Raw genomic sequence first — 25,595 nt, 5'->3', positions numbered from 1 at the left:
GCATCTCTCCGTGGCACATGCTCGGGACTGATACCGTGTCCACGGCTCTTTAAAGGCCTCAAACCCCAGATTGTAGCATATCTGGCTCCCGTAGCTCTCCTTTCAGTGATAAGCTTAGATTCAGGGTGCTATTTGACATCCGTGCCTTACGGAGAAATCCTAAACGGCGAGCACCGGTCCAGCATGAAGTTAGCTGCATGTTCGCGCGGACATCCTGTTAGGGTGGATAAATAGACATGCACCATGTTGAATGTATGCAGAGTTGCGTCTAATAGAGGGTTCACGCGTTAATATCTTATTTATCCTAGCACGGAGTTTTTCCGAGCATAAAGTTTATCCGAACAGCCCGGCAGCAGCCACTATTAACAAGCAACACGGGTGTGTAGGCCTGCCATGCGGGATAAGACTGCGTTTTAGGTAAACTTTCTCAGGGTGGAGTTATCAGATTGTTGTTATTTTAATAGTGTTGCTGCTTCTTGACGGGGAACTCTAGCGAAATCTCTAAGGAGGTGTATATCTTCTGCAGTACTACGTAGTAACGTTAAGCTAACGCTATATCCTCGCTCATAGGCGTTTGTTGGATTGAAAAGAGTGCTAGCACCAAGCTTGGGACGAGCATCACGTGGACTTGGTGCAAACCCGGTGCTTGCGGTTTGAGGTTTCTCCGTAAGATATTCTACTGGACCCAGATAGCTAACCGGCAAGCACAAACGTCAAAAGCTGTAACTTATTGACGTTCGGTCGTGATCACCAAGTTTAAACACGTGACTTAGATGATCTACCTCCTATGGCCCACAAAGAAACTCGATCACTCCCGGTCGAACTTATCAGACGCGTCGCTGGATTCTTGCCATGCACATCAGCCCTCAACTTGCTGCTCGTTAGCCGGAGACTACGCGACGCTTACAACGACAGACTAGTCTTCAAACACATCGCCCAAACCTCACATCTGGACCGGATTGACCAGAGATGGAAGTCTAGTGCGCTTTTCGACGAGAAGTCGTTGCTGGAGACAGAAGAAGCAGCGCTCGCAGTTGAAAAGCTGACAAGTTGGTGCACGGAGCCAACATTTCCCAAAGCGGCGGAGGATTTCGATAGTCTGTTCGCTGCATATGACGCCTATTCTTCAGAGCGAAAAAGGGTTCGGAGTTAGCTTCCTCAACTGAGTGTGCTCCATCATCCGTGTGCCCTCCATGCGAACGCACCTTTATTATAGAGCCACATTTATCTAAGGTTGCGCGGCGGTCGACCGATAAAGGGTTTCAAATCTGTGTCCTTCTCCTACATTATCATTGGAACTGTCGACGACCCTATCTCGCGAGCGTCTCTATTCCTGGTTATGGCGGCAGCTCAATTTCAGCGTAGAAATGATCATTAAAGCACTCATAGCCACCCCTTTAGCCAACTTCAATCTCACATACGGCGGCATTAGCATCCATCACTTCCTCCTATCCGCCCAATACTACTATCCTGTAGCTATAATCTTGCGATAGGTCCTACACAGCATGCCCGGAGGGCCAGTCAAGGTAGAAATTATAGAAAATGAACACCTTCAATTCCCCCGACCTTCTAAGATACCCTTCACGTCGTTTATGGAAGTGCCTCCCTTCCACAAAGACTGCGAAGATGAAACGAATCAACATTCATTCCCTTACTTCGACAAATCCGTTTCCATGACACTCATGTGCTCCGGTGAATGGACAGGGCTGTACACTGACGAGGGTTACGGCTCTCACGCAGTCCACTTTACTCGTCAAACAATCTCACTCCGTTTTCATACACGCGAAGGAGGCGGAGATGTCATTCTTGAAAGATCCGGAGCCAGCGATGGCCAGGGGCAATTCACTCTGCGTGGCGCCCTTGGCGGGCAGCGGCACGGACGCCGCATTATCGAGCTAACGAAAACCTCTACACCCGCACAGGACTTGTCAAGTGAATACTCGCAGTACTCCTAGCGACATGATCTTTCCAGGATGGCCGCTTCAAATCGGGCACTCGCAATTCATACCTGCCGTTACCAACGCCACACGGACTCATAGGATCATAAAACTTTTAGCATGATTATCATTCTTCGACACTTTAGACCGGAACCTGGCATTTTCACCGTCTCACTACGTCCCCCTACAACGTTGCTCCAAAGCCTGTGCATTGAAGGCTTCGCACGCTGGTCACGTGATGTGAAACTGGTGGACCATATCGCGTGCAGCTTTTGAACTCACAGATCAAGTCTTCTCCCCTGGAAAAGGCGAAGCCCTCACTGCAACCGCATACGTAATCTAAGTTATTAGTCTCACGGATTATTCAACGCTTCGGTCAACTTCACGATCACCATTCCAGCTATGTACTACAAAGCCATCAGGTGACGTATAAGACGCATTACAAAATGAGAAATCCCTAAGTAAATCGTTGCTTATACTCTTCTTGGCTACTTCTGGTGGTTTGACAATGGGTTCAATCTGTATACTAAGTCCGCTGATTCCAAACCAAAGACTGGGCGGTCGACCACTCCCCAAAGTCGATATTAATATAAAACCCACCCCGACTCTACGAAAACCTTTTTATTCCACCCTTAACGTCCCAAACCCGCCCACCAAAGCCCCCAAAAACAGCATCATGTCAACCCCACCCGCCCCGGCCATCGTCCTCTCACACCCTACAAAACTTCCTGCACCAGTCGTTCAAGCCCGGCAACTCCGAGGGCTGGAAGCACACTAAAGACTCGTACTACCTGCCGAAGGAGGGGGAGGTGTTTGAGGAGGTGTGTTGGGGCGCGCGGATTTTCGAGGGTGTGGAGCCGGATGCGGGGAATGGGGATGGGGGGGGTTGGTAAGCATTGGAGTAGTAGGCCAGCGAGCTGCGAAGGGGGAACGAGGGAGGGTCAGAGGCTTTGGGAGCTAATATGAAGGGCGTAGTTCTTTCAATGACACGGATTTGGATTTCTAGCTCCGGTAGTGGGAGATTACGAGGTTGGTGATTGGGGGGATGATGACGAATGCATGTGTAGAGGCGACGGCGCGGTATGCGGATGATTTGTGAGTATAGGTATTTCCTTTCCGGCGTCTGGATGAAAGTTTTGCCAGACTAGGGGTTTTTCTTGATAGGGGATACGATGTCAGTCTACTGTAAGATGTTTACGACGTTCTGCTGCCCATGTATTGACGGCTGCTCATCCGGGGGATAGTACCGATGCCGCTGCGGCGTTTACCACAGAGCAGAAGGACGCGGCGACGAATCTAACCTGGCCCGTCTTTTCGCAGGTGACGACGGTTGATGAATGGGCTGCTAGTCTAGGAGAGACGTAGGCGTAATGGAGTCTCCGGAGGGTATTCAGGATCTATCAGTTGCTCAACCACGCTTCTCGTAGAGCCAAGCAACCTTTTACCAACCAAACACTAGCCGCAAGTCTTCACAGCTAAACGCAGCAGATGAGTGCTGCCATCACGTGCCCATTTTCCAAGCCCATCAGCATCTTCAAGCCCCTGCCTAACCCCCCTATTCTTTATATCTTCGCCTTCGCCACCGTCCCCACCGCCCTCCCATGCACATAACTAATCCGCCTCAACGCCTCCCCCGCCTCCCCCCACAACTCCCCCCTCAACCGCGCATACACCCCCATCCGCGCCCGCGGCGCCACCACCCGCCCCTTTGCCAACGCAACCTCCAACATCCCCTCCACGCCCCCCTCCGCCAGCTCATCCACAATCCCATCCGCCAGCGCCTCCTTCCCCGTCCACCTATGCGCCTCCAGCAGCATCTTGCGCGCGATCTGCGGGCGCAGTTTCAAGCGCGGCAGCGCGCCGATGCCGGGGAACCACAGCCCGAGGTTGACGGGCGGCATGGAGAGGAAGCCGCGCTGGGCGTTCATGATGCGGTAGTCGTGGGCGAGGGCGAGGGGGCAGGCACCGCCGAAGGTGTGGCCGGTTAGCAGCGCGATGGTGGGGAAGGGGTAGTCGAGGAGGGTGGCGAGGAGGGGGTAGAAGCCGTCGGTGTTGGCGTGGGGGTTTGTGTCGGACTCATCTAGATCTAGTCCCTTTTGGTGGGAAGGTTAGAGGTTGTGGATATTGAGAAGGGAAGAGGAGACGGTAGGGGGTTTCTTTTCGGGGAAGGGGTGGTTTACAGTACACCAGAATTTCGCATCGCTGCCGCGTGTTATCACGCAGCCGTCGGCGTCGGGACCGAGTTGTGCTTCTATGTCGCGCAGGGCGCGGATGATTTCTTGGGCGAAGGCGACGTTTATGCGGTTTTCGGGCGCCTTTCGAAGTGTGATTACGAAGATGGAGGAGTGGCGGTCTATTGTGAGGTTTTGGTACGACATTGTGGTATTAAATTGCTCAATGACTGGGTAGAGAGAAGTGTAACGTGGTAGGAGAGCATGTGTATGATCGAGTGGAGTCCATATGGAGCTCCAGGATGAGGTCGACCGCGACAGCTATCCCCTCGAACATCCATGCTGACCTTCCTAACACGAAACGGGTATGTCCTCGGCATCTTGACCACGGGTTGACGCGTAGAGTTGAAGTCATGTTGCGAAATCGGTGGTGGAGATAGCCGGCAAGTACCCCGCAATGTGGGGTACAATATGGGACCTTTCGAGGGCCTTTGAAATGCCGAAGAATACCGGCATGACTCGTGCCGCATTGACTTTCATTTCGTGTCACTTCGAGACGGAACCTGTGAAGGTTACCCAATGTAGAGTTGATCAGTTGGTACAGTCCTGCAGCATAAGTTTTGGCATCCTCTTACCACTGTTTGAGGTACCCCTAGTTATTGGCTTTCAGAACTCCGAACACGATGTTGATGACGATGCACTGGGTATTGGACAGCCTTTTGGCTGGCTGGATACATGCTAGCGCTGCTCCTTACCGTGGTGTTGAGTGATTAAGAGTGGAACCCGTGCAGTGGTATATCCGGGTGCCCAAACTTATAGCCTGGTATTGTAGGTGGCGGAAAACGTGTTTGGTATGCAAGTTTACCCCGGGACTGCTTGTCGTAATAAGTAATAAGATTGCCCATGTCCTAGTAGCACACCAACCCAAGATTTCTGCTCTCACGCTCCATTCTATCGGGTAGAATATTGGACTAGAAAGCGTCAGTTTGAGGTCTAGCCAGCTGAAACTTCTGTAGGCGCAAGACTGTACAGTCGAAGTTATCTTATAAAAGTGCGAATGCGGCAAGGACTCTCCTTGAACGATGGCTTCGTCTTTCTTTCCTCTTTCCGCAGTCTTAAAGATGTTCAGGGACCGTCTGATTGGCCACTGAAGACATCCCGCAGTCAGCCTTGCATAGTTCACCTGTTAATTTTGAGAGTTCTTGGAGTGACGCAGCGGGTTTGAAACCAAATGACTACTGGTCGAGGCACTGCGGCAAACCGGCGAGGGCTCTTAAGCGCAAACTTAGCTTCTCGTTCGCGCCTCTCAGATACTACAGTCCTGTGACATAATTTTGGGCGATACTTACATTTGCCTGGGGTATCCTGACAGGCTTTCGAAAGTCCAAATACGATGTATAGTCCAGCGTGTGGAAATCGGACTATCTTTTGACGACTCTAATACGTGCTAGCTGGGGTGCTCCTTACAGTGGTGTCATGCGAGCAAAAGTGGGGCCGAAGCAGTGATATTTGAAGTGTAAGACGGTGACCGCTACCATCATCAGCACAGAAATAGCACCGCTGTTTTTGTCGCTGACCGGGGAAGCGGTCTCGGCGGGATCTATGGGACCGTTCATGGCGTCTTGTAGATTAGGGATAGAGTCTCGGTGGGAGCTATTGTGGCTATGTTAGATTGCTACTTGATCCCCAGGTGAGCACGTGACTGAGCAATGAGCGAATGATACTGCCTTCAATGGCCACGGTTAGTACTTACAGTATCTAGCGTGATAAAGGAGCAAATGCAGTAGGCAGTTGCTCAGGTTGCATCACCAACGTGGGGAGGATACGTGATGGTATCATGTGGTATTGAAACTGGTCGGGAGGTTTTGGAGCCCTAGCGCCCGGTGTTCTAGAATAGAACTAATTGCGAAGTTCCAACGTCACGACCTTAACCCAGGCATCTTCATCCATCATCCTCAACTACCACCGTCAACCTATACCTTACAGAAGGTAATCGTCATCGTGATGGACTGCCGAGAACCTAGGATCACTTTGCGCGACCTCTCCTCTGGTAGTATCGTCGCAAGAGAAGGCCGAGCGCCCTATCACCAAAAACACCTCGAGCGTCGTTTTCCTCAAGATCAACCAACGGAATTGTCGGATTCCGGATCCAACTCAACTCCGGAAAGCACGCCTGCGCATTGCCCATATTGTCTAGATCTGGACTGGAAGAACGGGGAAATATTCGGTGGCCACCACTCGGACTATCTCACGAATTCAACGAGATACATCAGCTGCACGGTGCCCGACGTACGAGCAGCTGCAGACAGAGGATGCCCAGGATGTAAATTGGTTTACGATGGACTCGCCGCGTGGGATCCACTGCTCGTAGATGACGACAAATCAATATGGGGAGTCCGTTCCCCGGACTAGCCGACTAGAACCATGAGAATCGGAGTATCAGGTCCAACCTTTTATGATTTCTTCGTCGAACATGGTGTGGACTGTCATATTTTTTGTTTATCAGTCTGCAGATCGTGTGGCTGATCGGACCCCAGGTCATCCATCGCCTTGGCCAGCAATCGGAGAAGGTGACTGCGTGCCACTATCCAGAACGTCAGCAGAGAGCCTCGAACATACTCGAAATTGGATCAATCAATGTTTGTCACAGCACGAGAAGTGCAGGTTGGATGAGCCATCCTTTCTTCCTACCAGAGTACTGGATCTCGGGGCCCCACAATCAAGTTTAGATGCGCCTATCAAGCTAATTGAGCCAGAGAGTGGTACAGAGGATCCCTATGTTTGTTTAAGCCATTGTTGGGGGCATAACGGCCAGACACTCACGACCACAACTGATAATATTTTGGATCGCAAAACCAGCATTCCTCTGGACAGTCTCCCACCGCTCTTCAAAGACGTAGTGCAGATTACCAGACGACTAGGGTATCAGTACCTCTGGATTGATAGTCTATGCATTCTCCAGAATAGCGAAAAAGATTGGGAGTGGGAGGCTTGTAGAATGGCCACGGTGTACTCTAACGCGATCTTCACGATTGCGGCTCTGTCTGCTAGTTGTAGTCAAGAGTGCCTCTCTTACCATGATGAGAATGAACGACGAAAGTTGGGTTTGGATTCTTTGGAGCGTTTTGGTTACCAAGAGTCATCCATTACTGTTGCTGGTGCAGATAGCAACTCTAGCAAGGTTTACGTCCGAGCAGAAATACCACATGTCAGTGGACCTGTGTATAACCATCAAGCGGAAAATTGGCCTCTCCTAACCCGCGGGTGGGCTTATCAAGAACGTCGTCTATCCGGTCGAATACTAAAGTTTTCCAAAAGAGAACTTCTCTGGGAGTGTAGCGAGCACAAGATCTGCCAATGCACCGATTCCCAACCGCCAAGCCTTTACAAGCTATGGTACAACAAAGCCATGAAAATCAAAGGTAGTTGGCATGATTCAATCGGAATCCAATGGCGGCAAATGGTCATCGAATACACCGCCCTTGAGCTCACACAGAACTCTGATCGCCTTCCCGCCTTCCGTGGAATAGCACGGCAAATGAGCCGCTTCTTTCCGTGCGGGTATCTTGATGGAATTTGGGAAGGACCCACTCTGATTCCAGATCTAATGTGGATGCGGTCTTACAATTTTGAACCTGGTCCTCCAAGACCGACGCACCGATTTCATTGGCCTTCATGGTCCTGGGCTTCAGTCGATGGCCCAATCGACTACTATTCATTTCGGGACGATCCTGACTTCGTACAACCCATGATAGATATTATTGACTGCTGTTCAGCATATAATCCCATTGACGAGCGGTATCCCCTCTGTGGATGGATTCGCGTAGCGGCGCACATGGAAGCACGAACGTGGCGCGTCCAGATCGGAACCGGAGAATTTTGGAAAGATGCTAGACGAGGTGGACACTATCTATTCCCTCGACGACAACCCTTTGGAGCCAGGGCCGAAGACGATGTCGAATTAAATAACAGCATGGTCCATCACGACTATGACTGGAGCGCTGAGAGTATTGATCAGATTTCCGAGTCTACAGTACTGCATCTGGCGAAAATAGCTATAGTGTTCCATGATCTTCGCGAAGAAGAGCGGGAATGTGCATTGCTGTTGCGTAAGAAACCGGGCAGGGAAGATACGTATCAACGTGTTGGACTGGTTCATGTCGGTATCCGTCCCTGGAGAGGTGCCCAACCTCCACGCCTCAAATGGGAAGAACAGAAGACCGAAATAACTATACTATAGCGTTCGCTAAGCTCCAAACCATCGCTATACGTCCCCCCAACGTTATATCGCTGTCTGTATGCCATCTACAGTACCAAGACATTGTACCTTTTGACTGCTTGGAGACATTTTACTCAGAGCACCCAGTGGTGCCGAGAGATCAATAGCGAAGCTGGAGCAGTCGTATTATCGTATATCCGTGTGCCCAAACTTATAACTCAGTCGTATACAGACAAACGTAATGGACCACATCGAACTAGTCTCAAGACTTCTCTGAAACTTTGGACTAATGGCGTCAGAGCAATGCCCTACGCCCAACGAACCGTTTTCTACTAGTTTGAAACGCTGGGACTGCATACCATATAGACCGATGATTACATGCGTTCACCAAAACCGCAACCTACTTCATAAAGCCTAGATCTCTGGGAATACCACGAGCCCGGGAATAATCACAAGCCACCCAGATCCACCACCCCACGATCGGCCCGCAAATGCTAATCTAGTCGCCGTTGTCGAGTAAACAGTTCCTGGATCATGAATTACCGAAGATCGCCGGTCCCTCTGCCCCGCAATGTCATGCTAGACCCACATAACATGCCGAGGACTACGACGACATGGATCGGAAGACTCGACGCGTGAGAGCGCGACGTGTGCGAGATCGGATGAGATTTTGGAATTCTCATTATCTTCGAACTTTTTCTTATGTTTAGGAGAACTTGGGCGGAGCTTTGCGCAATTGACTGCCGCAATGCCTGACTTCACGGATGCACTTAAGCCTGCCTACGATGGTGCGGCTACGCTTGTGGAGGAGCGTAATGGGTCTAAGATAGACGTGGATGAGCTTTCGAAGCATTTACTGTCCAGAGATGGCTTCCTGGAGAGGCAAAAGAGAATCTGTGAGGTGCTGGAGAGTGAGAAACTATTCGACAAGAGCCAGCAGATGAATCTTTCGAGACCGGTGAGAAGTTATCTTCTTACACCTTAACATTGAAATCAGATATAAGAGATGGAACTTTGCATGGGTATATTAAAGCTGATAAATACGAAGGACCGGTACCATCTTGGCCTCGCAAGAGCAAAAGCAATACGCAGACTTGTCCACAAACATAACTGGGGCCATGAAGACGCTAAGATGGCAGAATATCTCACGGATGAGATGTCGCCGTTCCATTTACATTTAACCATGTTTGGTACTTGCCCGCAATCTTTTGAAGACGATCCGGAGCTAATGTCGGCCTACAGTAACGACCATCAGAGAGCAGGCGAGTGACGAGCAAAGGGCCTATTGGATGCCCAAGATCATGGGTTGGAGTATCTTAGGCTGCTACGCGCAATCTGAGCTTGGTCACGGGAGCAATGTCCGGGGGTTGGAGACCACCGCTACATGGAATCCGGAGACAAAGGAGTTTGAGATTCATAGTCCGACTCTCACAGCGTCGAAAGTACGGTAGCGCTAATCTTTATTTGATTCAAAAGCTAATACGTGGCAGTGGTGGAACGGTTCAATGGGTCGGACAGCAACACACGCTGTAATTCTCCCAACATCTCCAACCATCTGCGCCAATTCAAAGTATCTTAACAACGCATAGATAGTAGTCGCCCAAATCCTCGTCCCCTCGCCCAGCTTTCCAACCACACTCAAATCCCACGGTCCCCACCCCTTCATCGTGCAAATCCGTGATACGAAAACCCACCTACCTCTTCCCGGCATCGTCGTTGGCGACATCGGCCCCAAGTACGGCTACGCCTCCATGGACAACGGCTACATGCTCTTCGACCACTTCCACGTCCCCAAAACCGCAATGCTAAGCCGCTACGCCACTCTAGACGACACCACCGGCACCTTCACGAAACGCGGCCACCCCGGCCTCGTGTACGGCTCTCTTACCTTCGTCCGCGCGAACATCATCATGAACGCGCGGCTCGTACTCGCCCGCGCCGTTACAGTGGCGGTGAGGTATTCGTGCGTGCGGCGGCAGTTTCGAGATCGCGATGAAAAGGGCGAGGGGCCGGAGATGAAGGTGTTGGATTATCCGACCGTGCAAGTTCGGATTCTACCGCTGCTAGCGACGACCTTTGCGCTGCATTACACGGGGGAGATGATGTTTGAGCTGTATGGGAGTACGAGGGAGAGTATTGAGAAGGGTGATTTCAGTACGATTGCGGAGTTGCATAGTGCGAGTTCGGGGTTGAAAAGTTTGTGTACGACTTTGGCGGCGGATGGGATCGGTGAGTTTTAGGGTGTAATCATTTGTGCTAGAAGAAAAGGAAGAAGTTGATACTAATGATTGGCGGTAGAAACATGTCGGAGAGCAATGGGTGGACATGGCTTCGGAGGTGGAAGTGGACTAGTAGGCATCAATGCGGAGTGAGTTCGTTTCCTTCCCTTATATCTAATGTTCCAAAAGACCTGATCCACAAAGCTACCTCTCCAAACCAACCGTCGAAGGCGACAACTGGATGATTACGCAGCAAGTCGCCGCCTACTTGACCAAGAAAATGACAATCGCGGTCGAGAAACCAGACTCTCCTCCCGCAGATTCCGTTGATGAGCTCTTCCAAATGTATCTTCGAGAACGAGATCACCGCATACCGCAGAACGCCATTCACGGTACTCAAATCGACGATAAAGCAGTCGTCGAAATATTCCAATGGCGGGCAGCAGATCTCGTACGTTTCTTTACCCTCCTTGCCAAATCTCTAACGCTAATGCGTCTCAGACCTACCGCGCCTACCACGCCCGCGTCGTAGAGAAGAAGCCATGGAATTCTCTCCTCATTCAACTACACGAACTCAGTCGAGGTAAACTTTGCGCTTCCGTCTCTCTCATTCACAGAAGTTAACATATACAGTCTACTCCGAACAAATCCTCACCACGACCTTCCACCGCGCTCTCACTTCGTCTTCTTCATCTTCTCTTAGCTCACCTACCCCCTCCGTCCTCCGCACTTGCTTCCGCCTCTACACGCTTTACACCCTCTCCAACTCCCCCCTTCCCTTCTTGACTTCCCTCGCCATCTCCCAATCCACTTTAGATCTTCTCCCAGACACTATACTGTCACTATTGGCAGAGCTGCGACCACATGCCGTCAAGCTCGTCGATGCGTGGGCGATCCCGGGGTATCTTCTCGACAGCGCGCTAGGACGGTATGATGGGCGGGTGTACGAGGATCTGTATGACCGTGCGCATAGGAAGAATGATGCGATGAATAAGACCATTTTCAACGTGGACTGGAGGAGTGACGAGGTGGTGCTGGGCAGTGGGGACCGCGGGAGGGGTATATTGGCGAAGCTTTGAGATGCGTGTTCTTAGGAAGGTAGAACATAGAGAGAGAAGAATTGAAACCCTGATCTCAATGAGGTCAAGTGGATTTGGCTTGGCCACGAGGGTACAGCGATAAATTAGAAGCCTATGTACACGCGCTCGCTATTGCTTGAGGCACTTCCACATGTTCGCAGAAAACTAGGCGCGGTATTAGGTATCACGCCGTGGAAATTGAACTGCTTCTTGACTAAATAGCTGCTGAATAGCTAGGCTACCCTTCACAGCGGTGTTGAGTGAGCAAAGTTCGAATCAAGCAGTCATGTATCCAGACTTATGGCCCAGTATAGTGTCGGAATCACGTGACAGTATAATAGCTCAACGACTTCTCCAACCCAAAATTCGATACTCTGAAAGACTTCAGGTAGTGCTTTAGTCGGCCGCGAAAATAATATGAGCAGGAGTTGTAGAAGTCTTGACATTCCACTTTAGGGCAATTTTCGTGGCGCATACCACAAGTACCTCATTGGTTATTCAACGCAACACCCAGTCAGCCTTGCATGGCTCACCGGTCAACCTTGGAAGCTCTTCAAGTGGCGCAGCGGGGTGAAACCGCCTGATTGTCGGACAAGGCTTTGCCGCAAACCAGCGAGGACTCTTAAGAACACATTGTCGGAGGGACTTTGTCTGGAGGCTAGGAGGTACGAGAATACGCAAGCGGCAAGTCTTCTTCCCCTTGTGAGAGCTCTCGGCTCATACTCCATTTTTGCCTACATTCTACCTTTCTCACTAAATACTGCAAATAAACTAAACTAACCATTTCTATGCAGTACAGTACCAGGACGTGGATTTGAGCCTCCTTGCACCTACTTAGAGGACCCCCATAGACCTTTAAAATTCCAAAGACAATGTAAGACCCACATAGGATACCTTAGACTACCTTTTGACGAAGCTGATACAGGCTAGCTGGGGTTCTCCTTACAGTGGTCGCGAGCGAGCAAGAGTGGAGCCGGAGGAGTGATACATACACTCATTTCTCCGCCACGTGCTCATCAGGCAGCGAAACAGCATAGTCACAATCGCCAACAGCCTTATTGACCGTCTTTCGCATTCATATTTCCATCGCTCAAGCTCACCAAATCTACAACCCCTCTGAAGTGCCATGTCCCATAAAACAATCTCCTTGCGAAAGCTATGTCAAATTTCCTCGGAACGCGAAGTCGGGACAAGGCTGTGCAACCGATGTTCTCGCATACGATTGCGAATGCGGCAAGGACTTCCCGTAAACGATGATCTCATCTTTCTTGGATCTCTTCGCGGTCTTGAAGAGCGCCGAGACTGCATGCTATGCAGGCTTATTGTGCAATCGCTGCCAAGCAGAGACACCACGACAGACGGTAGCGAGACGCAGTACATCTTGAACCCAAGATACATCGGTGGGGAGTCGTTTGCCCTCATGGAGAGTAACTCAACGTCAACCGCTGTGAAGGCTTGGATCAGGATAGAATGCCCACCCGGGATTCTGGATGGCTTCTCCGGGACTGCATCGCCAATGGACACACTTAGCAGTCAATCGCTCTCAGAACTGTCAACCAAAAATCTTACTATAGACGCACGGAAGATCCGATCATGGGTAAAAGAATGCGAAACGAATCACGGCGCGAAATGCGATGGACATAAACTCAACACTTCCGCAAGGAAAACCAGCGAAATGCTCTTAATCGATGTTTTCGAGGACAAAATGGTACCTGGTGATCAAGACTCTCGATACGTCGTGCTGAGTTATGTTTGGGGTAACTAGGGTGGTTCTCGAGTATTTCTAGGATCTTTGAAGTCGTCCGACCTTTTGCGGACCAAGAGTGCGCTACGATCACCGGAAATCCGATTGCCAAACGTTTTGCGCGATGCAATGGCACTCACGCGGTCCATTGGCGAGCGCTATCTATGGTGTGATGCACTATGTATATTTCAGGAGACCAACAATCAGAAGGGAGAGCGGATTGCACAAATGGATCTCATTTACAGCCGAGCCCGTATTCACTATAGCTGTACTCTCCGGACAGCACGGCGACCAACCAATAGCGGGAGTACACCGAGGCTCACGGAAACCAATCGTGCTCATAGCGGAATTAGACCGAGGACTAAATTTCGTTTCTCGGGCTCTCATGTTAGGGTCTACTTATGAGTCCCGGGCATGGACTTTCCAGGAGAAGCTATTATCACCGCGTTGTCTCTTCATTACTGAGAAGCAGGCATATTTCCAATGTGCAGCGACGCAGTATCGGGAAGACGAAGATATATGTGATTTCCCGGAAACGAGGAAGAATCGATCACTCCTGTATTCCCCAGAAGGCATTTCGCTCCCAAGCGACCCCGACCGGAGCATTGTATTCTCAAGTTTGTATACACAAACATCAGGATTGACGTCAATGCTTGAAGCAATGATTCCATTCGACCTGTACTCTTCCTTGGTATACCATTTTACGAACAGAAAGCTTACAGAAACTCGAGACATATTGAACGCTTTCGGTGGGATCTCAAAGGTATTGGAAGTCTCGTTTGATAGCAGCTTCTGCTACGGGCTTCCCAGTATCTATCTGGACGAAGCGCTGCTATGGACACCTCAATTACGCCTTGAACGTCGTGTCGCCCCCTCCTCGTTGCCTGCTCATGATCCAATCCTGGTATTCCCAAGCTGGTCATGGGCTGGTTGGATTGGCCAGGTAAGCTACCGTTCGGCACCCGTGGATCAAAATGCGGCCCAGCACCTTTTGAAATCCAAGATTATTTTATTCCCGCCGCAAGATCACGAGCCGTTCAAACTCGTCTTTGAGGCGTACACCTTAGACTTTTCTGGCATTCTAAATTTCGAAGGCGGCCAGCTTTTCTGTAATACATTTTCAACGAAGTCACAATTAACAACGCACGATGGCAAATATCAATGCGACATCTCAGCATTCACATTCTCAGCCGATCTCGGGGTCAGTCCGGACAGGAGAAGCAGCCTGCAACACTTTTATGGAACACAGCCTCGATGCCATGTGGCGTCATTCTTGATCAAGAAGAAGACGTAGTCTCGCGTATCGCTGGACGACATTGCCTCCTCGTTCTCCTATCAAAATGCCAGCCAGTGATTGGGGTAGGATGGGAAAACTGTATGATAGTTGCGCCACGTGGTATTGAGTGGGAGCGCCTCGCTATTGCAAGAGTTGTACCTAAGTACCTGTCCGACTGGGAGACGAGCGATCGTGGAGATCTGACTAGCATGTGTTTGATTTAAAGGAAAGAGGAGAGAGTAGCATTCGCTAGAGTACACAAGGTCTGAATGTGACGGAACAAAGGCAAGGCAAGCTTCAGAGTGCTCTTTCAACTTTTCCTAAACGGAGTATAGAGAAGTCTTGATAGCCTACCGGCGTATTCCAAGCAGTTGCAAGGGGTGCCCAAACTTACGTCTTAGTATCTTACATTCCAAGCTATGGGTGGTTCAGAAGCTCCAAGGGGCCCTTGAAGACATATCACGTGACTGTACCATCACGCGGTGAAGACATGTCAACCTGGTAAGATACTTGAGCATTCATTCACACCTGAACCTGAAGACGACTTCATCACTTGCTATAATTGCTCTGCTAATAATATAGTCTTAAAAACACTCCCGGCTTTTGTAATTTACACGCCTTTGCAGGAAACCAATCTCCCACGAAGCATGCCCAGGTATTCTAATACACTCCGTCCCAAAGGAGTTTTCCAGCGACCTTTCCAGCACTCCCCATCGATCTCCTGCATGCAGTCAATAACCGAGTGAGATTGCGCTGGATCAAATCTTACATCGGGCCAAATTGACCAATCCCTACAGTACTAGGCTACAAGTTTAGGCACCCGGATATAACAGTGCTTCAGTTCGACTTTTACTCGTTCCACACCATTGGCAGGAGTGGCCTAGCTGCGGAATAACCACTAAAACAGAAGGCAGCCCAATTCGCACGGCATCAGATGTGTGAAAAGCGTCTGGAGTTCTGAAAGCCTATGGAGGCATCCCAAGCAGTGGTAAACGCGTGTGCACAGATTTATGACCTGCCACTTTACTGTGGGTTAAAGTGATCGAGAGATAGAAGACAGCGGAGTTTTTCACCGAAGGAATGGAGGTAGATATAATTTGGTGACCAGCATTTTAATTTAATAAAAGATGACAATGTATGCAAATAGCACATTACCTCAAGAGCAGGCATAGCGCTATCTAGCTGGACGTCCACCCGGATTTTCAGGCGCTAGGCTTGTTTAGGCAATAAGTTCCACTTCGAGGACTTTAATAGTATGAATCATCGATATGCTGCTCACAAGTCGACCGTCGAGTAAGAGTAGACTTGAAACTCACAAGGAGTCCATTTCACTCTATCCCTACCTTCAATGACGAGTAATGGTCAAGAACACGTCGTTTTCACGGAAACGCGCCCGCCTTGGCAACTCGTCCCACTACACCTATACATACAAGCCCTGGAATGCCACGTATCAGGACCCCACTCAATTCAAATCACATGGCTGGATCTCAAACCTAAATGGTCTTGAAAACTTATGTATGAGGGTTTAACAGCAGGGAAAGCTGCCAGCAGCGATCACAAAAGGTAAATGGTAGCCTGGTATCGCCGTAAGGCCGCCAGCACCACCTCATCCTCAACTCCAGTCAATTACCAAGAAAACATCTCATTCCCACGTAATCAAGGGTATCAATCCCTTGTACTCCTCTGCCAGAATGAAGTCTTACCGAAACCTAAGTCGCGAAAACATCTACAAAGCCAAAGTCAAGCCCAATTCATGCCTTCGAACCATTTCCCTTACTCCTTCACGCTTTTTGTTTCCCTCGCCGCTTTTCAACTAAGAACCCCCTTCTGCTCAAAATCCCTTCTCACTCAACAAACCTCTCCGCCCACATCGTCAAGCCCCCGTCCTCATTTATCAACCGGTCCATATCGTCCTTCCTTAACTGCACCAGCACCTCATACGGCGATGTCTCGTCCATTGGCCTAGGATACAACAGCACCGACCTATCCTGGTTGCTAAATGGCTTGCGCACTGTCACACGCCCACCATCTACCCCCTCCGTTCCAGCCCCAGGAATACCCCAGTCCGCGACCAGGCCCCCGAAATCAAACGACGCCCAGCTCGTGATAAACACGTCTTGGGGATAATTAAACTCGTAAAGATCGTCTGGGCACGTCGCCGATCTCAGACGCGCGAGGTGCGCCAGGCTTGCGTCGGGGCTCATCGACTCGATTTTCGCGCGGACGGCGGCGGCGGCGATGCTGATGGTGTGGTTGGAGACCCTGATTACGCGTATCATGTTAGCATTGCTCTTAGACCATTGATCGGGTTTCGTGGGGAACGGAAAAGCCTACTTCTCCCCTTCCAACAACACTCCCGCAACCAATGGCGCCGCGATAATCGTCGACGCATTCCCAATGAAGTTCTCATCCAGCGGCGGGCAGAGCCTAGAGCGCAGATTCACAGCAACAGCGCACTGGGTTATCGAGGCTGGCTCCACGCGGGGCTTGCGGGCGCGGGTGAAGTGCGTCCAGATGAGGCCCGCGAGAGTCTGGAAGATTGTGAGAGTTTCGGGGTTATCGACGTGTTGGCGAAGCTCCTCGCGAAGCTCTGCGAGCCTTGTGCGTGAGAAGGTGAAGAGCCGCGGTGTGCAGTCGGGTATGGGGTGAGAGTCGAGCGGGGAGGAGGGGGTGGGGGAGCTGACTTCGGTGCTTCCGGAGTTGACGCTGGGGACGGAGGGGGGGACTCTTTCTATGCGGGTGTCGATGGCGAGACGGCTTGCGGAGGGGTTGTCGGTGTCTGTGAAGTTGTCAGTGTGCGGGGTTGTTGTTGGAGAGGACTTTTCGATGAGGGGTGCAAACCTGGAGCATCAGATTCCTTCTCAAGCCGAATGTTTCCCGCCAGCCTGGTAGCGAACGCAGAGAAGCCGCCACCATCTATGACACCATGGTGGCTGTAGAAGCTAAGTACAAGGCCCCCATCGATGAAGAAAGCCTGCATAGCGAGCACAGGGATGGGCTGTGTCATTCCTAGACGCCCTTCAGCAACCGGCGACTCTATCCCCTTCTTACTTCGCAGTAACGCGGGCACCCAATCTTCGACGCGGATCATGCTCGGCGAGAAGCCCTGTTCCCCGAGTCTTTTATATGACAGTTGAGGGTCATCCAAGTAGCTAGCAGCAAATACTCCGGACTCCCCAACAGGGCGGACATTGTCGGAGTAGTTGAGCGAGAACGTGTTCGTGTCCTCATCGACTGGCCCAGTGGTTCCCGCCAAGTACGGCCAGTGAGTGATGGTTGCTTGTAGCCCCCTCTTCAAGGCTCCTGTGGCATTCAGCCGCTTATCGGCGTGTGGGAAAGGAAAGATCATGACAATCCGGACGTAAGACCGGAACATTGTCTGGTCGATTATCGACAGGTGGAGGTTCTTGGCCCCTGGGTCGGATGGTCCCATGGTTAGGTAGGTCGAGTGCTCGTAGCAGTAGCGTCCGCCGCTAGTTTTAGACTCCTAGTGCAAAGAGAGTTTAGATCAGGTATGTTAAATTGGACCAAGTCGAGTAGTAGTGTATTAGTAGGGGTAATGGGGCCGAATGGTGGAGGTTCGCTATATCGAGAGGTGCTACTCACTCGGTAGAGGAATCAAAGCTCGACGAGGCCAGATGTGTTCGAAAAAGAGAGGCAGTAAATCAGCGTCTGTGTTCAGAAAAAGCATGGAATGGTACCAGGCTGAGAAGTAGCTGACAAGTGAGTCCTACTTATGTCTTGTCCGCTTAATTTCCACCTCAGTGGCTCAACACCATGCACAACTGTACACGCCAACTCACTCGCACGGCAGAAACCGATATTGTGCCGTCTTGTTTCCAGCATTGGAGCTGTGCGCCGGTCCGCCGTCGTCTCTCACCTTCGAGAAGCTGTGTCATACCGCCGCCCGCCGACGATTGAATAGATTCGAAGCGAATGGAGAGCACTCGGAGACGCTCCGAGATGATGCGCCTCTACCCAGCAGTAGATGTTGATGAGGGTCGCTGGATCTTGCAGTCGCCATGGTGAAGCCGAAGATCCTGCCGCAGGGCAGCCGCTGCCCAACATCTGACACGTCGAGCAATTCTAGCAGGGTGGTGCTTGGCTTTGACAATCCTCACCGGTCAGAATCAATAAATGCTGTGTCTGCAAGCGTAGTGCAGGGCAAGAGGCGAGTCGAAGGGCACATTTAGAAAAGGCGCGTAAAATCCCAGCGCATAGGGGAGGCATCGTCGATGTAACACATTTTGACCAAAAAATACAACTTTGGCCAAGTCACCCAGCGAGCGATTGGTGACCCATACTTGGAAAGGAGGCGGTGACCTAAACTGTGACAGATATCATTTGACGGAGCGACGGGGTGGGTGGTGCTGTGGCACACCTCTGCGGGCTGGAAAAGCGTGGAGTTCTGATTGGAGGTTGAGATCCCGATTCCCGATTCCACAATTTGCATGATCTCCACTGCGGATCGGGAGCGAAGTCATGCATTCCGCCCTTCGGGGGGTACGGGATGTGGCCCGCAGAATCCTCCTGCGTTGGTGGGAAACGTGACCACGATAGTGAAAGCTACACGCGCGTAATCAGTGATAGTACAATAAAGCAAAATTAAATGACTCTTGTATCTGAAGCGGTGTCCTACACGTCCAGTCATGGGCAGAGATCATATCACGTCCCGCTGACCCACGGCATGCCGCCGAATGCTCCAATGGGCCCTTCCTCCATCCAACTCCGGGGTACAACATAATTGGGACATACGAGGTGCAGGATGACACCGAGTGTTGTAAGTAGAGATTAAAGTGGGCGTTGGGGTGTAGTAGGTACGTACTCTGAAGTGACTGAACAAAGACTGCTGGTGCACAGAATCCTTCCCCGAGCGTGTCCTTCGCTTAATGACCGGTACTTGATCCCGAGCCTAGTCGCTATCCATAGGGATGTCTACCCGCTTCCCCGAGCCGTTACTTGGGAATCAGAGACGCGGCAGCGGAACACGCTAGGCGCAGCTGAAGAAGCGGTATGCCGAGCTATGGGCCGCACGGCTTGTGTGTCCTGCAGGATGCCGGCTCGAGCAGCGCGAGCACCCATACTCGGCGTCCTGCATGTGCAAAGTGCGAATGTCCCGCTGCGGGGGAGAGCGGAAGGGGAAGAAGGCTGAAGTAACAAGGTGGCAGAAGGCGTGCCTTGTCAGCGTGCACAGCCTGTCGCCTGCATGATCCTGGCCCACCCAGATCGTTGCTCAGGAGCTCATGCGATCCAATGGGATCTTTGCTCCTCATCCCCGGCGGCAGCACGTACCTCGTTCCTCCAGCGCACTTTGTGCAGTCCTGATACAAGACCGTCATGATCAAATACTCATCTAGCGCCACAAAGTGGCGCCTGTGATGAGGAGAGGCACACGGAGAAGCTCGGTCAATATGTGCTGGCTGGTACCAGTGGGATGTTATCAGATCCGACTTGACAGCGGAAGTATTGGTACAACGGAACAACGTGACCCAGAGCGAAGATCACAGAAAGTAATTACCTTTGGGGCGAGAAAGAACGTAATTACTGGAGAGGTACATTCTTCATGTCCGCTAGCGCAATATCTCGACGACGTCCACACTTGGGATGATCACGTGACACTTATTGATGTCAGAGATGAATGACTTTGGTTGCCAAACAAGCATTTGATAGCTCTATAGGTGGATGAATGCGGTCAATATGAAACCGGTGACTTCGAGGTTCTGTTCATGGAGACAGGCTAGAGCTCACAGACATCAACCGCGTCTGGTGCAGGAAATGCGTTGGTTGAAGCCATTTCGAGCTCTCTCCGTCGAAAAGGCACGGAGATATCTATTGATTGCATGAAAATAGAGTGTCGTACTTGGGTATTGTCTTTTCATCGTGATCATGAAGTTGAGGTTGAGAAAGACTTAGGACGGCTTCAGGAATCCGCGCGATGTCTTGGTACTTGTCAGCTGATCCTCACAATCAACAGCTTTATGCAAGCTCAATTACTCTCAGACTTACCACAAGAACGAGCTTCAAGATTTCCGGAAGCGGTGTACTCTAGGACCAGGGTGAATTTGTCACGTGACATCCTCAAAGACACTGCATCTACAATTATGCCTGATCGCTGCAATATGCAAAGAAAACCATAACGAACTAGCAGACGTCTATCCAATAGAGCTGCTAAAAAGAACCATAATGAGCCAGCAAACGGTTATCCAATAGAGTTCTCAAACGGCTATCCAACAGAGTTCCCAAAGAACCAGGAAAGTCGTCATCTAAAAGTAGTCAGACATAGACCTCAAAAGACGGCCTTCCAACGTAATATGCCGAGTCTACATCACATCACAGCCTCGCCACCACATCTGTCTTCCCCTCCCACCGCTGCACATCCCCACAACTCCCCCAATCCCCCGGAAAGAATCTCGGCCCCAACACGTTCTTCTGCACCTTCCCGGTAACCGTCTTGGGCAGCTCGCCCTCCACAATCCGCAGAAGCGTCGGCATCTTGTACCCACTCAGCCTGTGCCTCAACTCTCTTCTCAAATCCTCAATCGTAAGCGCAAATCGCTCATTACCGTGACTTTGGAAGTACGAAGGGGTCAGCTCTTCATCGCGGAGGGACACGAGAGCGGCGACGCGTTGGCCGAACTCCTCGTCGGCAACACCGACGATCATGACTTCGGCGATGTAGGGGAGAGCGATGATTTCGCGCTCAATATCTAGCGCAGAGATCTTGTAGCCGCCGGACTTGATGATGTCGAGGGAGGCGCGGCCGAGGATGTGGTAGTACTTCCCTGTGCGGCGTGCAACTATTTGAGTGAGCATGTGATCAGTGATGCTCATTTCTAGGAAAAGACGTACTATCGCCTGTCCGAAAAAACCCATCTTCGTCGTGAGCCTTCGCGGTTGCCTCGGGGTCGTGGAGGTATTTTGAGAACATGTGCTAGGCTGATCAACTCGACGTTCAGGGGGAGGTATTCAATACTTCTTTGAAACTCACCGGACTCTTGACCAACACCTCCCCCTCCTCTGCATTCCCCGAGCCCCCGAGTTTGATTTCTACCCCGGGCTCCGTCTCCCCAACACTCCCCTCTGGCACATCCCCATCCTCCAACCCGGCCTTGAAAACCGCCCCAAACTCCGTCGCCCCATACCTCTGCAAAATCCGCTTCCCAAGCAATCCCCTCCAAAACTCTTCTAACGGCCTCGGTAGTGCGCTCGTCCCACATAGACACGCCCGGAACTGCTTCGCGCCGGCTTCATACCGCATTACCTCCTTCCGGGGCCGTTTAGACAAATGGAGCTGGTAGTACCGCCGCATACGCATGTATATCGTCGGCACGCCGCTGAAGAACGTCAAGCGCGGAGCAGAAGAGTCTTGGTCATCGACGCCAGCTCGCCACCGCTCCCACATCCAACGTTCGTCGAAGGAGCCGCTGCGGAACTCGATTGCTGCGCCGGCGATTAGAAAAGGGAAGAAGGAGATCCCGACCCCGGTTGCGTGATGCACGGGTAGGACGTGTAGGATCCGATCATTGGGAGTAAGAGCGTAGTGATCGGCGACGGCGAGAGCGTGATCAGAGACGTATGCGCGGCGCATCACGGCGCCTTTGGGTGGCCCGGTGGTTCCGGAGGTGAAGATAACGATGGCGGGGGCGTTTTCGTCGAGGTAGCGGTTCGAGGACACGAGGATGTCTTCTGGTTTCAAGGCCTTATTCATCAGCACTGGCCCGATAGACAAATGTGTAAAGTCCTGCGGGTTGGGTCGTGCAGATGTTGGGGCAGTTGCTCGGATCCGTGATTCAAGTGCCTCGCCTTTGGAATTCTCGGGCATGCTCGTTAAAATTAGTGCCGCACGCGACTTTTGGATGAAGTATACGGCTTCGTCGACAGGAAGCGCGGGCGTAATTGGTACGGCTGCGGCACAGATGGCGAGGATGGCGAGCACAGCAACCGCATATTCGTAGCCGCCGGCTGCGATGACGGCGATATAGATTTCTTCTTGGCGGTGTAGAGCAGCGATAGCCGAAGGGGGAAGAGCATCGTAGATGACTACCCGGAGCGCGAGGACGTCAGTGAGGAGATCGATATGGGTGCGAGTCTGGGAGGTCCGGACATCGTGGATGCATGGTCTTGGTGGATGCTGGTGGGCGAAGCGGAGGAGGCGTGAGAAGAGTGGCTGATATTAACATCAGAATAGTCTTCGAGCATTAGGAGAAGGGAGAGTACCGTGCATGGGAGGATGCTACATCCAGTGTGCTTCGGGACGAAGTGGGTACGGTCTACCATCTTGTCCTGTAAATTCTTCTATTGTTCATGAGTCCCTAATTCGCGTCTTTCCTCAATGCTCTTTAGACTCTGTCTATTAAATCAATCTTCAACTTCTACATATTGTCGTCTTTCAGGTTCGCCAATCTATAAGATCAAGCCTTCCTGTCCGTTAGCAGTTTCCTATCTCGATGTCAAGATTTCTGATATTGCCGTCTCCGCTATCGCATCTTTCGGCATCCAATAGTACCCCGCTACATTCATCTTGTAGGGATAGTCGTGGGGTTTCGGCAATCTACGGTATTATGTGGCTATCTCCAGGAACCCCGCGGTGACACTACTGAGTCAGCTTGCACGAGGAAGATAATGAAGTTTTAGATCTAACCGAAGAAGGTACCTCGGTAAGGAACGACGTCGTTAAAGATATGAGATGTTGAATTGATCCAATTATACTCGTCCTTCGTCTGCATAATGAAGTCAAAAAGAAGCCAAATGACCAATAAAAACGTTCATATAAGTATCCAGTGCTTCATCAATGAGAAGATCAGTTCATCCAAGAATAATTATTACTGGCGAATCATCGCCTGCTGGATGCCTTGGGCGATAGATTTGGTTGCCGAAGTCGCCCAATAGTCCAACGCTGTCATTCGATACCACTGCGTGTCAACCTGTCGCCTAAGGCATTTAAGAGTATGCCTAGGTAATACGTAGACAGATTTCTCAGATGGTCGAGATTGAGATGAGCTGGAGGCGAAGTGGAGAGATGAAAATGGTGAGAGGTGAGAAGGCGGATAAACGTAATATTTCCCGATTACTCTGTTAGCGTGGTATTTTATGTATCTACCACCATTTCAGGCTAGCCTTGCATCACGTGGCCTATATAGTAGGAAGTAAGGTCTCTAATCATCTGCATACGCTTATTTGCAATATAGTGGGCCGGTCTAGCAAGAAGAAATGACCTGAGCGTTTTGAATACGAGTTGCTCCCGCCACCCCCCTCTTCACCAGGCTCAAGAATGCCAAAAAAAACCCATACCCCGGGAATTATGAAGTCTGCTACCTATGATACGCTATCCACTTAGCCAACCCAAGGACATAATATGTTCTCCTCTCTCTCCTAATCGTCATCGCCCCTCATTTCCCCACCCCCTTCCTTCCACTCTCCCAATTCCTTTTCACAACATCCATCCCCATCATCTTCGCCAACAACCTCCGCAGCCAGGCATCTGTCCAAGCCACAGGGACCCACTGCGTAACCGCCCTCACCACGAGCGCATTCCCACCTCTCCAAATCCGATTCGGCCTGCCAAAAAACCACCCCTTATCCAACAAATCCGCCACCACTCCCTCCGCCCACGTCTTCGCATCCACCGCTTCCTCCATCGGCCCCGTGCCCGACATCGCTTCCTCGACCCTCTCTCTAGCAATCTGGTAGATACTCTCCTCCGGCAACTTTGGGCCCCCACCACCGATCTGGTTATCGTAGAACGGCGTTTTCACGGACCCGGTGCGCAAATCCACGACGCGGATCCCGAATGGCTCGAGCTCGAGCCGTAGCGTATCGGAAATCATCGCGAGCGCTGCTTTACTCGCGTTATACAAGCCCTGTATTGGCACCGACGTCACCGCTGCGATTGACGTCTGGTTCACGACCGCGGCTTCCCCCCTCTCGCTCGCGCTCTTTAGCAATAGCGGTGCGAAGGTCTGTGTAACGGCGAGGACAGACCAAACGTTCAGATCGAAGAACTCGCGGCCTTTCTGCAGGTCTGCGTCGAGGAGGGGGATGCTGTACCCGCCGCCGGCGTTGTTGATGAGCATATCGAGGGTGCCGCCGGTGAGGGCGGAGACCTGGGTTACTGCGGCGGCGATGGAGGTGGAGGAGAGGACGTCGAGGGGGATGTGAGTGATGCCTAGGGCGGTAAGGTGGGTGACTTTGGAGGGGTTGCGGGCGGCGGCGAAGACGCGGTGGCCGCGGGCATGAAAGGCGAGGGCCAGGGAGGAGCCGAGGCCACCGACAGAGGTGCCGGTAATGAGGATTGTGAGAGAGTTGGCGGGATTGGGCATGGTGGTTGGAGAATCTGATCTGGAGCAGGGAGATAGATATTGGAGATTTGGCGGTTGAAAGATTGAAGGGGTTTATTTATGATGAGAGAAGTAGAATGGGAATCGAGAGTCTCAACGTCCAGAGGCTCTCGATATATTATACTGACTGATGATGCTGGTTGAAGCGTGGGATGAAAACCAGCGAGCGAGGCAGATGAGGAGAGTATCGGTAAGGCGCTCCAACTTCTCCAGCATCTCATCCTTATATACCCATTCTACCAAGCATCCTAAGAACTATATTATAGGTATATCGTGATCCCATCCTCAGTCGTCGAAGATCATACGTTTAGTTGACGGGGGAAAAATCGACCGACGCGACGTCAAACGCATCTCGGCCGAAATTCAAGCTTGACGAAACTGAGCATCTCAATACCGAACCAAGCGAAAAAGGAACATACAAATGGCAATTTACCTGATTTATGGCTTTGGAACGACATGTGTAAGCTGGAAGCTAACTGCGCGTGGACGACGCGCAATAGTCAACCCCGTCGGAGAAGAGTTCGCCCGAGTGAGGCTGGAGATGGAGAAGCAGCGAGGAGATTGGTTAGCACTGGAAATAGTCCACATTTCTGACAATCAGAAAGATTTTATA

At 51.3% G+C, this 25,595-nt stretch overlaps 9 protein-coding genes across 9 annotated transcripts; 4 read left to right on the top strand and 5 right to left on the bottom strand.

Annotated features, from left to right (window-relative positions):
* Positions 1-787: 787 nt before the first annotated feature.
* BDZ99DRAFT_577617 (uncharacterized protein) lies at positions 788-3,504 on the top strand (the record flags this gene model as incomplete). The annotated part of the gene is made up of 3 exons (XM_033728719.1): positions 788-1,141; positions 2,675-2,826; positions 3,182-3,504. 3 exons carry the CDS (start codon positions 788-790, stop codon positions 3,300-3,302), a joined length of 627 nt encoding a protein of 208 aa, XP_033568456.1. The 3' UTR covers positions 3,303-3,504.
* BDZ99DRAFT_553384 (ClpP/crotonase) lies at positions 3,149-4,440 on the bottom strand. Its single transcript, XM_033727091.1, has 2 exons — positions 4,118-4,440; positions 3,149-4,030 (listed from the first exon to the last, which is right to left on the bottom strand). The coding sequence occupies exons 1-2, from the start codon at positions 4,313-4,315 to the stop codon at positions 3,500-3,502; spliced, it is 729 nt and encodes a 242-aa protein (XP_033568455.1). The 5' UTR covers positions 4,316-4,440; the 3' UTR covers positions 3,149-3,499.
* A 1,641-nt stretch (positions 4,441-6,081) lies between these two features.
* Positions 6,082-8,715, top strand: BDZ99DRAFT_469672 (HET-domain-containing protein). Its single transcript, XM_033721553.1, has 2 exons — positions 6,082-6,584; positions 6,646-8,715. Exons 1-2 carry the CDS (start codon positions 6,533-6,535, stop codon positions 8,346-8,348), a joined length of 1,755 nt encoding a protein of 584 aa, XP_033568454.1. The 5' UTR covers positions 6,082-6,532; the 3' UTR covers positions 8,349-8,715.
* A 268-nt stretch (positions 8,716-8,983) lies between these two features.
* Positions 8,984-11,798, top strand: BDZ99DRAFT_469670 (acyl-CoA oxidase). The gene is made up of 9 exons (XM_033721552.1): positions 8,984-9,285; positions 9,376-9,517; positions 9,570-9,769; positions 9,818-9,856; positions 9,917-10,556; positions 10,626-10,695; positions 10,751-10,997; positions 11,048-11,129; positions 11,180-11,798. Exons 1-9 carry the CDS (start codon positions 9,076-9,078, stop codon positions 11,623-11,625), a joined length of 2,076 nt encoding a protein of 691 aa, XP_033568453.1. The 5' UTR covers positions 8,984-9,075; the 3' UTR covers positions 11,626-11,798.
* A 953-nt stretch (positions 11,799-12,751) lies between these two features.
* On the top strand, positions 12,752-15,027 carry BDZ99DRAFT_553374 (uncharacterized protein; the record flags this gene model as incomplete). The annotated part of the gene is made up of 3 exons (XM_033727090.1): positions 12,752-13,382; positions 13,413-13,550; positions 13,615-15,027. 3 exons carry the CDS (start codon positions 12,752-12,754, stop codon positions 14,661-14,663), a joined length of 1,818 nt encoding a protein of 605 aa, XP_033568452.1. The 3' UTR covers positions 14,664-15,027.
* Positions 15,028-16,122: 1,095 nt separating this feature from the next.
* Positions 16,123-18,444, bottom strand: BDZ99DRAFT_469669 (uncharacterized protein). The gene is made up of 4 exons (XM_033721550.1): positions 18,252-18,444; positions 17,487-18,132; positions 16,980-17,424; positions 16,123-16,907 (listed from the first exon to the last, which is right to left on the bottom strand). The coding sequence occupies exons 2-4, from the start codon at positions 18,076-18,078 to the stop codon at positions 16,490-16,492; spliced, it is 1,455 nt and encodes a 484-aa protein (XP_033568451.1). The 5' UTR covers positions 18,079-18,132; positions 18,252-18,444; the 3' UTR covers positions 16,123-16,489.
* Positions 18,445-18,537: 93 nt separating this feature from the next.
* On the bottom strand, positions 18,538-19,451 carry BDZ99DRAFT_469668 (uncharacterized protein). Its single transcript, XM_033721549.1, has 2 exons — positions 19,285-19,451; positions 18,538-19,211 (listed from the first exon to the last, which is right to left on the bottom strand). The coding sequence occupies exons 1-2, from the start codon at positions 19,294-19,296 to the stop codon at positions 18,969-18,971; spliced, it is 255 nt and encodes an 84-aa protein (XP_033568450.1). The 5' UTR covers positions 19,297-19,451; the 3' UTR covers positions 18,538-18,968.
* Positions 19,452-20,749: 1,298 nt separating this feature from the next.
* On the bottom strand, positions 20,750-22,922 carry BDZ99DRAFT_456252 (acetyl-CoA synthetase-like protein; the record flags this gene model as incomplete). The annotated part of the gene is made up of 4 exons (XM_033718470.1): positions 20,750-21,442; positions 21,495-21,576; positions 21,634-22,812; positions 22,863-22,922. The coding sequence occupies 4 exons, from the start codon at positions 22,920-22,922 to the stop codon at positions 20,976-20,978; spliced, it is 1,788 nt and encodes a 595-aa protein (XP_033568449.1). The 3' UTR covers positions 20,750-20,975.
* An 884-nt stretch (positions 22,923-23,806) lies between these two features.
* On the bottom strand, positions 23,807-25,390 carry BDZ99DRAFT_221838 (NAD(P)-binding protein). Its single transcript, XM_033713444.1, has one exon. It carries the CDS (start codon positions 24,962-24,964, stop codon positions 24,035-24,037), a length of 930 nt encoding a protein of 309 aa, XP_033568448.1. The 5' UTR covers positions 24,965-25,390; the 3' UTR covers positions 23,807-24,034.
* Between the last annotated feature and the right edge of the window lie 205 nt (positions 25,391-25,595).

Source organism: Mytilinidion resinicola (assembly GCF_010093595.1).
Source record: "Mytilinidion resinicola strain CBS 304.34 unplaced genomic scaffold BDZ99scaffold_39, whole genome shotgun sequence".
NCBI classification, from domain to species: domain Eukaryota; kingdom Fungi; phylum Ascomycota; class Dothideomycetes; order Mytilinidiales; family Mytilinidiaceae; genus Mytilinidion; species Mytilinidion resinicola.
This window is presented reverse-complemented; position numbering and strand designations above follow the sequence as displayed.